The sequence below is a fragment of the Sceloporus occidentalis genome, unplaced genomic scaffold (assembly GCF_023333645.1).
Source record: "Sceloporus occidentalis isolate IW3139 unplaced genomic scaffold, rSceOcc1.0.p SCAF_56, whole genome shotgun sequence".
Taxonomy (NCBI): Eukaryota; Metazoa; Chordata; class Lepidosauria; order Squamata; family Phrynosomatidae; genus Sceloporus; species Sceloporus occidentalis.
The window spans coordinates 78,470-90,777 of record NW_028317036.1 but is presented as its reverse complement, the minus strand read 5'-3'; the positions used below and the strand labels follow the sequence as shown (position 1 = coordinate 90,777).

General features: G+C 41.7%; 1 protein-coding gene across 1 annotated transcript in view; it reads left to right on the top strand.

Moving 5' to 3' along the window:
• LOC149287782 (dystrobrevin alpha-like) overlaps positions 1–12,308 on the top strand; it is a gene marked incomplete at its 3' end in the record, with an annotated part of 113,883 nt that overhangs the window by 23,329 nt on the left and 78,246 nt on the right. The window contains exons 10-12 of the mRNA XM_089492378.1: positions 1,071–1,160; positions 5,843–5,920; positions 8,246–8,338. Coding sequence (XP_089348504.1) covers positions 1,071–1,160; positions 5,843–5,920; positions 8,246–8,338 — 261 coding nt within the window. The remainder of the gene's footprint in view (positions 1–1,070; positions 1,161–5,842; positions 5,921–8,245; positions 8,339–12,308) is intronic.

The following is a 12,308-nucleotide window of genomic DNA, read 5'->3' as shown; positions in this document are numbered from 1 at the left end:
TGACGGTATGCTTGTGTATTAAAGTGAGTTAGAGCAGTTTTGTGTGTTGTATGTATGCCTGTTGTATGTGTATGTATGCCTGTTAGTTAAAGGGGTGCCAGTGAAATGCACGTACCACTAACCCTAAACTTACCATTGCTCTCACTGCCGTAGGGCGGTGGGTGGAACGTGGGCAGAGCAATTGGTGGGACAATGGGATGGACGTAGCAAGGGCTGATGGGAGGGCCAGGCTTTATGTGCGTAACTGCTGTGGAATGCAATAAAAAGTGAGCAGCACGAAAAACTGTCACTTTAAAAATAAGTACATTTTATCATAAAAAGGTACCTGTTTGAGATTTGTTTTATATACATTGTATTAAGTGTATTAATGACATAAAGCAGGTATGGTAATGATCAAACCAGTCTGTCTTTTCACGTGATAAATTAAAGGTGAATCCATTAATGTATGCCTGATGGTAGTGTTGCCTATTTTTATTCTCCAGTGTATCAGAGTGTCTGTTATTTTATTTGTATATTTTATGGTTTGCTGCTGTAGGTTAGCAGCCATATCCTCTTCTGTGCTTCAATTTCCTGTTTGTTTTATTACATGGAGAGTAGAAGATTTCGCAGATGTGGGCAAAGCCAATTCCAAATGAAGAAGCACATATAGGGAAACCATAGAATTACACCATGAGGCATAATACTTTCTATGGCATTTCTCTGTGGTGTTTTCTTTCGGGGCTTATGATGTAGACCTTCAGTTCTTTCTGATGCCAGACGCACGTTGTAGGGTATAGCTCTAAACTGCAGCAGTAACTGCATATAAAATAGCATAGACGTTACTTAGGAAAAATTCTAATTTATCATTTGCCTATGTTATTACATTGGTAATGGTCAATCACTAAATTATTAATGCGAAATGTGAAATATACTTTCTATTGCATGAAAGGTAATATGAAGTAATAACTTTGTGTCAATGTTTGTTTTTTCACGCCTCAATCAACATTAATAAGAGCTGCGCATGATCCTGTGAATGCCAAATGAGTTTTGATGTGGGGGTAAACTCACTTGACGCTATTTGACTCATTCAGGTTGCTTGACAGTATAAATGTAACTAGTCCCGAGACCGATGAGCATTCTCTCATAAAACTGTATGTAAGCCAACTGCAGAGCGTCCCACGGTCAGTATGCACCATCTACACCACTAACCACACAAGCTGATAGATACTGTACTAAACCAGTAGATGTAGGAAGATCATTAGAGATGATAGGTTTCTTGGATTTTTTTTAATCGTTTCTTCTAGCCGCGTAACGTACTAAACCGTTTATTCTGCCTGCTGTAGTTTAGTTAATAATCTGTGTGTTTATTTGATGCAAGAAGTTCCCTTTGATCTGCCTTGTTTAGTGTGAATAAAACCTAATCACACATGGGTTAACCATTCATGGAAGATGTACAAGGTTGCCCTGAATATAAGACAAGACTAGGGACCGTTTGAGGTTCTTTGAGCAGGAAATTAAACAGAGTGACTGGCCAGATGGTTGTCATCTGCCGTAAGATTCTGGGCTTCCAATCCTTCTCAAGTTCACCTGTTTCTGGTAACCATGGTTTCCAGCGGTGGGCCCTCTATATTGGATGAGATTCCAAATAGGTGCACACACCTTGTCAATTTTTGTAACGTGTCACCATAAGCAAGGTATACAAAAATAAAGAGAACCATGCTGATCGATTTATGTGTTCAGTATGCTAGGGCTTTCTTAGATAACTGTCTTAAGAAAGTCAGTGTGTAATTTTATACAAGAAATGTAGACGTCACTAGCTCGTTGTATGAACAGAACAAATTCTATTGTTTGTGTGAATTGTTTTTATCATGCGGTTTTTCCGTTATTGTGAAAACCTGATCACAGACAGACATCAGCAGAAGTTTAAGAACAAGAGGTCATAAAATAAACCGAGGTTTAAAGGATTAAATGTATTATAAGCACGTTTTAGTTTTATTGAGATGGTAGTAGATAGGTGGAACAACCTCCTATAAGAAATGGAAAAGACTAATATAATAAGAGAATAAAAACATGAGATACACATAAAACTTTCATGAATTTCAGACAAAACCAATCCTAGTAGGAGTCTTTTTTTTTTTTAATTTTTTTTTTTTAATACCGGTTTATATTTTTGAGTATTCATTTAAAACAAATATGTTGCATGGTAATAAAATTAACATACAGTGTGGTAACACAGCAAGCAATGTATCATACCAAGTGACATCTTCAGGCTAAAACTATTCACTTATGGGCAATCAGGCCAAGTTTGGGGCAGCAGACGTGTGGCCTAGAGCCCCTTCACAACACCAAACACATCAATAACATTGCAGTAGGTAACCAGGGCTGAGAACAAAATGTGCACTTTCCGGTAGCGTAAAAGTATCCCAGATTATACACTTAAATCCAACAGCGGTAAAACACTGAACATCAGTCCGCTGCATAAATTCACACAAAAAACAATTGCTAAGGTAATTATTAAATTAACTCACTGATGTGTCAGAAATGATGCCTTACTGTGAGGTAAGAGGTTAAACATTAGCCAGTGTTCAAAACTAATACACAAAACAGAGGTAAACGGACTGAGCTGCTATCAATGTGAATATATCCCTGTCCAATGCAGCAGCGCCCTCATCCGGACAACAGACCGATGGTTAGTCCACCTGTCCGGAGTTCCTTCAACCTGAGCAGGCGGGGGTTCTTTCTGCACCTGGAGTTGTGGGAGTCCCAATGCCTCCAGGAAGGTGGGCGCATCATCCAGGGTCTCAATCACTAGCTGTTTTCCGTCTTTTTGTACCGTTAGGGATTGTGCTATGCCCCAATGATATTTGATTACCATATTCCACAGGTGAGTGGTGTGGGGGGGGGGGGGGGTTGTTTCCTCCACCCTGGGGTGGATGTTGGCAGATTAGATGTGGTGCCACAATGTTGGAAGCACACAATTGTCTAAAATTACTTTGTATGCTGTAACATTAACAGTACTCTTCACGGGAACCAAGGGGTCTAGCCCAAACCCTGAAAAACAGCCCCAGAGAATTATCCCTCCAGCATCAAACTTTAAAGTAGGCACTATGCTGGTAGGAGGCGTTCTCCTTGCATCTGTCAAATCCAGAAACAACTAAACTCAATAATTATGAGAGCGGCCCACAATCTTTTGGTCATATAGTGTAGAATAGGGCTGTGGCAGCCTACATTAAGTAAAGTGGTAGAATTGATGTGTGGATTGTGTTCCTTGGAAATAGCCACAGTCTATTGTTTCCATGTAAAATGTACCACATGTTGACTATATCCTTCAACTACAATGTTTTTGACTAACTACATATTTTTTTAAAATTAGATGTTTGTCTTGAATTAAAATGAGTTTTGATAAGCGGTATAACTGTTGTTGCTACTGATATAATATACATTAATTGCATCCGGAAGCTGTTAATCCTACATAGACCTGCTCCCAAATGTATTTACTAATTGTATTTTCTGTCTAATGTAAAATGACAAATAATCTAGTGCTTCGTTTAATTGAATGGGAAGCTCTGTATTTAACCGCCTGTTGTACAGGGACTGTTCTGGATCACCTTAAACAAAGAAAACCTGCTCGGGGTATGGCCTCCTGCCAACTCACCGACTATGTTAGAAAACCATTTCAAAATGAAAGGAAATAACATTCTTATTTATCCATGGCTCCGGAGACTTCATCTTTCCTTCACATTGTATCCTAGTAATACAAAGGATTGAAAAACACTGGATGAAATCTGCATTCATATGCAGCTTAGCTTTACTTTTATGAAGGTAGGGCTCTCACAACAGCTATGTATCCAAAAAGTATGCTATGCCATTAATTATAAGCATAAATATGGAACTATTTTTAATCTCTGGTGACCCTAATAGAGCTAGTGATCCTCTCTCTATTGACCCTTTTAGTACAAGTCTCTTCACACAAGTCAAGTGTCCTAATATTATAACCATACCTGGGAACTCTCCGGGTTTGGCCCAGAGAACTCCTTCTCCCGTTCTTCCTCTGGCTCGTGGGAGGGGGCCCTCTTTAAATGGGGTGTTTTCCGCGGTGGTCAGCAGGACCACCCACTGATATCAAGGTATGATAAAGAGGTTTTCCGTAAAGCTGCCAAGGGCCGTTAAATGTAAAAACCTGTTTTTTGGGGGGCTTCACCGTTGGAGCGAATAACAGCCCAGGGCTGTAATACGGTAGTCACTTAAATCACTCTGTAGGTTGCTAAGAAACCCTGCCGATGACTTAAAAGTGCTAAGCCGTAACAAATAAAGAGGATGCTTTTATTTACTTGTATAAGTAAATGATTTATTAGCTCAGGCAGATTTTTTTTAAATGTCAAAAAAGTAAGGGTAGTTTAATTAAACTGACATTTCAAATTTTGTAATATAACCAAGTAACCAACGTATATACGGTACCATACTCCACATGGTACATTGATCAAATCTTAATGGACTTTCAAAGCTTTTGAATTCCAACTCATCATCACTTTTAAAGAATACATGCATATCTTAATCTGTACTGGTACCGGTAAAAATAGTTATAGGGGAGTTATAACCACTGATATGGGCTCAGGTAATGTTTAACCCCATATAGCCGCTCACCTAAAATAAGCGGCCGCGGGCGGCTTATCGGGCGGATGGCTTTACGGTAAACCCCGGTACAGGATCACGTCAGGGTGGCTGTCCACCAGCTGAAGCTCAGTAGAGGTTGTGTAATGCAGCAGGACAGTGACCTTAAACATCAATCTACTACAGAATGACTTAAAATAAGAAAGTACACCTTTTGGAGTGGCCCAGTCAGGGCCCGAATCTAAACCTATTAGAGGTGCTGTGAAATGACCCCAAGAGAGCCGTTCACACCAGACGACTGACCAGACCAGAGGACTGCATTGGGAGGCGGGTCCTGCTGGACCGCCAAGAAAGTTGCGAGCGGTCTTGCTGGGGTTGCGGGCGGTCAGGCACTGTACCTGTGGGCCCCGGTAATCCTGCGCAGTCCCGCAAGGCTGCCTTCTCACTGCTCCCTTACAGTCTTGCTCCGCCCAGGAACAAAACGGAGTCACGTGATGTGACGTCACTTCCCATGACTCCGCCTTGTTCCTGGGTGGAGTAAGAGAAGAGATGCTGTGAGGGAGCAACTCGAGGGCATCCTTGCCGGACTGTGTGGGAAATCTGCAGTTCAGGTAAGGAGGTGGGCGTGATTGGCCACAAATGGGGCAGGAGCGGGCGGGATTAGTCAAAAAATCAGCGGGATTAAAAAATCAGTCCCGCGCAGGGCTCTACACCAGACATCCTAGGAATATGGTTGAGCTTTAAGACGTTCTGTAAGGAAGAATGGTCTAAAGTTCCTCCTGAATGTTGTGCAGGTCTGATCCACAACTACCGGAAGCCCTTGTTTGAGGTTATTGCTACCAAAGGAGGTTCAACCTGTTATTAAATCCAAGGGTTCACTTACTTTTTCCACCAGCACTGTGGTCGTTTAATGGGTGCGTTCAATAAAGAGATGGAAGATTATCATTGTGTGCTATTGGATTAAGCAAAGTGTTTGTCTATACTTATGACTAAGATGTAGATCTGATCACGTTTTATGGACAATTAATGCAGAAAAACAGGTAATTCCAAAGGGTTCTCTTAATTTTTCTTGCCAGCCTAAATGTTTCCCGATTGCCTTAAAAGAAAGATGTATGAAAACTGTCGACATCGTAATCGTTTGATAATCAGTGTGAAGTCTGTGTTTTGTATATCGCCATTCCTGCCTCCCGCCTGACCTTGCTAGACTAGCCTGTCCTGAGTCTTTTCTCAGTTACTTTTTTATCTTGCTGAGCAGCTCTCAAAAGACTACTGAAGTAGAGCAGAGCAGACAGCTGGCTAGGGCCGCTCCAACTTTGCTGAAAGGAAAAGGGTAAGTGGTGTGGTGTGCTAGCGATATGTACTTAAATAACTAACACCAAACCCCCGTGTGCTACTATCTGTAAATTCTAACAAGGCAAACACTAAGTGCGCATGAATGTGCCTGCGGTTCTTAAAAAGAATAGTCTAGTGCCTACCTTTTTATGCGTATTGGAATCCTGCTCTAATCTTCTATCCTGCTATTTCTAATAAACATAAGTAAATATTAAAGTGCTTGTAGCCACCTGTGCTAAAGGCGCTGTTCCCACCAACTTTGCTAAATGTAACACTTAGTATCAATACTTCTGAATGCCCAAATCCTACCCAGAAATAATTTAATGATGTAAAACTTTGCACAATTCATATTTATGCAAAGAATTTGAAAATCTGTCATACATTAAACATGAATATGTTCCCAAAATGCTACGAGCCTAACCGCCAATGTAAACTCTCAAAAATTAATATATCAATGAATCAGAAGGAGCAGTGAGTGACAACGAGCTTCCGTTTCTGAAGCCACACCAGGCTTCCTTCTCTGTCTGTTTTAAGTCTTCAGACATAACCATCTGTGGGCAACCGAAGCCACCGGCACATAGAGCTGGCGGTTCAACTGCACAATGGTGTCTCCTATTTATTTTAGAAAGTATGGCAGATTAAGTTTAATTGTTATGTACACAAAAGGCGGCACGAATCATCTGTTTCCATAGAAACTCAAAAATCATTTTAGCTTTATAAGTGACTAAACCTTCAAAAGAATGACAGATCTGCTATCTAGTTTATTTAGGAAGTGTGCTAAAGGGTATCTAGGTAGAACAGCACCATTAGTAGTATGAGTATAATATTTCTTTATATAGAAGTCAGTATAGATCCATCACAAGTAAATCGTTTATTAATGACAGTACATTAAAAAGCATTCTATATGTTGCATAAATATTGGTGAATACATTTTATCTTAACATACATCAGGCTATACCTACATAAGTATCTGGTAAATATCTCATTGGAAGCCTGATTCTCCTCTGTATCTGCGGTATATTCTGCGGTATGACCAGTTCCTGGATTTAGCACTGTACGTGTGTGTGTGTGTGTGTGTGTGTGTGTATATAATATACACACACACGCACACACACACACACACACACACACACACACTGTTGATGGGGGTTGCAAGAGCAGTCCGTTACCGCAAAATGGTTCTTCTAAATGAGTAAGTAAAGATTGTGTCAATTGTAACTCTCCCTTACATGCTTAGCTGGCATGTTTTCACAATATGTATGATTAATACAGAAAAACCCTAAATATTTTTATGTTTTTCTAAAACAGTCCCCAGTAGGTCACCTTCATTTGGGCTGCTCGTGTGTACATCGGCTTAGGTTTCTCCCCTGCTCTCTGTCCCATGCTGAGGAGTACACGTGAATCTCTAGCTTGGTTTGATATGTAAGCTTTGCTGGCCTCTTGTGTCCTGCGATGCCTGAGCTCCCCTTCCGTTTACCTTGTCAAGTAAATGCCTGCCCTTGTAAGCAGATTTATGTCTTTTTACTACACCGGAGAAGATACTACAGAATCTAGCATTAGGCATTTAAAGGGACACAGCAAAGGAAACTGTTTTTTCTTTCTTTTTATGTACGCTAGGTGTTTAGTTCATCTGAAACAGTTTGTTGCTCTCTGTTTATGTAACTTTTGAAATCATTTGTATGGCTGAGTGTATTACCCCCACATCCAACACAGAAACTGGCAGGAATCTGTACATCGAGAAGAAGGTCTGTCCGGTGTAAGGCCGGGTGAGCTGGATACAGGAGGCTCAGGACACCAAACACCAGTGCCGTATTTTGTAGACCGAAATTCTCATTCACACTTTTTTTTATTATTTATTTGTGAGTCAGGAAGGGCTGTAGTCATAGAAGATCATCTATATAAGATGGCAACAATAAAACTTTATGTGCAAACTGAGTCCGAACTGTAAAGTAAATGTGTCCACAAATTGTTTTTATCTCTTGTGTGCATCGAATAGTTTTCATTATGACAGTTTTGGTTTCCTTAAAAGTTCTTCCAGTTAATTGCATGGTTTAATCTGCATCCAAAATTTAGATTACAGTTTGAGAATTATAACATCTCTCTGTGCCTGAAGCATTTACTAAACCAAACATATATGTAGTGAAATTCTTTTGGCTGTTCATGTAACACATGCATTGGTTTTTACTCCTACCTACCATAATATGTCTCCTGGTCATCTTGTCGCGCATGTAGCTTGCTATTAGTAGATTCAGACTTGATTTTCAATATCTGGATTTTCAAATGAAATCCCACCATTTGTGACATTTGTAAACCCTTGTCCTAGGTTACAGTACAGCTTGGATGTGGCAGACAGGCTGGCTGATGAACATGTTCTCATCGGGGTGTATGCCAGCATGCTGCAGAACAACCCTTCATGGTTAGTTAAGGCTTGGATCATGTCATCAAAGTAGAGGTTAAAGCATTCTGTGTGCACTTGTCTTTTAGGAAAGAGTAAATTTACCACGTGTGAGACTCGAGTGTCAAACAGGAGACAAGTGATAGTGCTATATTGGCACTTCTGCCTATTGTAGCCATAGTCCATGGTTTCAAGCTTCCATACCCCAATTGCCTTTCATGTGGCCCTTTTTTATTTTTACAAGAAGAATGATTTTTACATGAAGCCCATTTTGACTGTACAATATACTTCTTATAACAGGACACTCATTGTCCAACTCAGTTCTCATTATTGGCCCTCTTTCAGGAAACAAAATGCCAGTCTATTAGCCAGGCAATTCATTTAAGCTGAAGAGCAAACGAGTTGGTGGATATGGGTATGAATGAGCAATACGGAATGCGGGCTTACTCCGCTCTCTGGTTTGCTCACTAAGGAGATTTGTCAGTTAAAGAACCTAAGACACATCACCACAGCTCAGCCACACACTCTTGATACGGTTTGAGAAAATCACTATTATTCTAAATGCAGAAAAAACATTTTCAGTTGTGCTAACTTTAGATCTTCCCATGCTGTATCCAGCAGATCACAGCATGCATAACACAGACCCACGTGGCCAAGATATCCTTCCTTGTCCCTTATACACCAGATTTTAGCTTTGTGGTACGCTGTAGAGTAGTGCTGGACAGATTTGAGTAGAAATTAGGAGCCAGACAGATGAATCATGGAGCCAGAAGTGGTATACAATATTTTAGGAACAAAAAAGTTAGGAGCCAGGTCTAGAAATCTCTGAGCTTTTGGCTTACCTGGATCAAAGGATTTGTCAGTCACTGCAACGCAGCATATCTGTGATTTATTACATTGTATGTAACATTATTCGTATACTTGGGTATTTAAAACTAGTTTTTTGGGGGGGTTTTAGCAGATGGGGGTATTAATCATTAACTTGCGGGATGGTCATTAATGATTTAGACGGGCTGTTTCACTTTTTTGAAATAAATGTATTAAATTGTTTAAAGGATATTCACACAGAGACTGCGGCAAACATGGGATTGCAGAACTATGTTAAGTTCAAAGAGACAGCAAAACTGTGAATAAATATCAAAAAAGAACATGGGCATAAAACATTCACACAATCAGAGGACGGTACAAGATACAAATCAAAATGTGTTTTAATGGTATGTAACATGTTGGCTTTAGCATCCGTACAGATGGTGTGGGGGATAATATAGTCTCTTGTGCTCCACAGGTTGGGAATATTAAGACAAAATGGTTGTTTCATGCTGTTATAATCATTGCTTGCAGATCACCCTATTTCGTGTCCTTTAGTTCGGACAATACTCTGCTAGTAGTCTCTTATAGATGCACAAAGTTACCTTTAAACTGTTGTGAACCCCACCACCTCACATACGACCATTCTGTTAACATGGGGACAGAGCTGGTCAGTGGAAGTGGGAATCCGATACTGGCCAGGAATGGGCAACTTTGTTAGGTAGGTGGGCAAGTGCCAGAGCAGTTCTAGATCTAAACTGCTGGGGGGCGCTCTTCCTAGCTTTCGTCCCTTTTAGTTGTCAGCCCATATTCTCCAAGGTGAAATCGTGTGTAGGATGGCCAGCCTGCAGCCTCACTATAAACTTAGCATTTGGGGTCCTCCAAGAAGAAGCCTACAGGCAGTGTTCCCTCTAAGCTGTGCGCGCGCACATAGCTTTAAGAGGGAGCGCACACGAACAAAAATTGTGCGCACAACCAGTAGCGTACCGAACGGGGGGGGGTGTGGCGGTCCGCTACTGGTTGTGTGCACGGCACCCCTCCAGAGACGGACAGTAATGTCCGCCACTAGAGGTGCAGGCTCAGTTAGAGGGAGATCCTTAAAAAAAAAAAATCAAAAAACCTCCGATCCTGCTCCCTTGCGATGCGCGCAGCAACTAATGCTGTGTGTCGGGATTTGATGTCATATCCTGGCGCACAGCACTGAAGCCACGCTCACCGCCTCCACTGCACTGGAAGGAGAGGACGAAGAGGAGGAAAAGTGACAGGTAGGAAAACATTCTGTGAGAGTGAATTAGTAAGTGTGTGAGAGTGATTGGTGTTATGCTGTAGTTTAAACTGAATGTTTGTGAATGAGTGTGTGTGTGTGTGATAGCATGGATGTGTAAGTGTGTGGGGGGGATAGCATGGCATAGGGAGGCTGTAATGATATTCTTATCATGCTCAGGTTCCAGCATGTACTGGCTGCCTAAGCATGATAGGAGTGAGATTGCTGTTAGCAATTTTTTTTGTTCAATTTTGGTGTATTAACCACACCTTTATTAAAAGTAAGTAACACACCAAAATTGGACAGAAGAATTCGATAACAATATTAATATATACCGTATTGGCTCGACTATAGGCCGCACTTTAAAGTGGGGGTGCGGCCTATATTCGGGGTCTAGCGCCCGACGCCCGGGACATGCAGTCCCGGGCGCCGGGCAGGCAGCGGGGTTAGGATACAGATCCCCCGCAGCAGTGCAGGGGACCTTCATCCTACTCCCCGATACGCTCAGACAGCCTCCCCTGCCAGCACTTCCCATGGGGGGGGGTGGGTGCCGGCACGGGAGGTTGTCTAAGCGCATCGTGCGGACCGTCCGCACGATGCATTTTACCTCTGCCCCCCCGACTTACCGGAGCAGACTCCCGGGTGTCTTGCGGGGCCGGCGGGGGACATCTACGCAATACGCGTGTACAACTTCCGGTGCACCGGAATTTGTATACGCGTATTGCGTAGATGTCCCCGCCGGCCCCGCAAGACACCCGGGAGTCTGCTCCGGTAAGTCGGGGGGGGGCAGAGGAGGACAGTGGCAGCATATCTCGGGGGGGGGGACAGTGGCAGCATATCTCGGGGGGGACAGAGTGGTAGCATTTTTTTTTTTTGGTGCTTTTTTTTTTTTTTTTAAAGAAAAAAACTTTTTCTTTAAAAAAGCACCAAACTTTTAGGGTGCGGCCTATATACGGGGGCGCCTATATCCGAGCCAATACGGTATATATGATTGCTAACAGCAATCCCATTCCTATCATGCCCAAGCAACCAGTACATGCTAGAACCTGGACATGATAGGAGTGTGATTGCTGTTTATTATATATATATAATTTTCAGGTCCAGAATTTTCATATATATATATAATATATATGATACTAGGCCAGACACTAAAGTGGTAGGCCTACACCACATCAATGTTTGGCTTAGTATATAGTGATTGGGGTTATGCTGCATTATTGTCAATGTCTGGCTCAATGTATAGTGATAGGTGTTGTGTTGTACCACTGTCAGTGTTTGCCTCAGTATATAATGATAGCAGTTATGCTGTACCACCCTCAATGTTTGCCTCAGTATATAGTGATAGCAGTTATGCTGTACCACTGTCAATGTTTGCCTCACTATATAATGTTAGCAGTTATGCTGTACCACCGTCAATGTTTGCCTTAGTATATAATGATAGCAGTTATGCTGTACCACCCTCAATGTTTGCCTCATTATATAGTGATAGCAGTTATGCTGTACCACTGTCAATGTTTGCCTCACTATATAATGTTAGCAGTTATGCTGTACCACCGTCAATGTTTGCCTTAGTATATAATGATAGCAGTTATGCTGTACCACCGTCAATGTTTGCCTCAGTATATAATGATAGCAGTTATCCTGTAACACAGTCAATGTCTGCTTCAGTATATAGTGATAGGTGTTATGTTGTACCACCGTCAATGTCTGCCTTAGTAAATAATAAGTTATGCTGTACCCCTGTATTCAAGTTATGCAGTTTTAAAGAGTGTGTGTGGGGGGGTCCCACGTACAGGATCCGCCCCAGGTGCCAAATACTCTAGGTACGCCCCTGCGCACAACAGTTTTTCCCAATTTTTTTTATCCTTTATGCGGCCTGGAGCCTCCGCTTGTGATTCACTCATAATTTACTTATGCAGT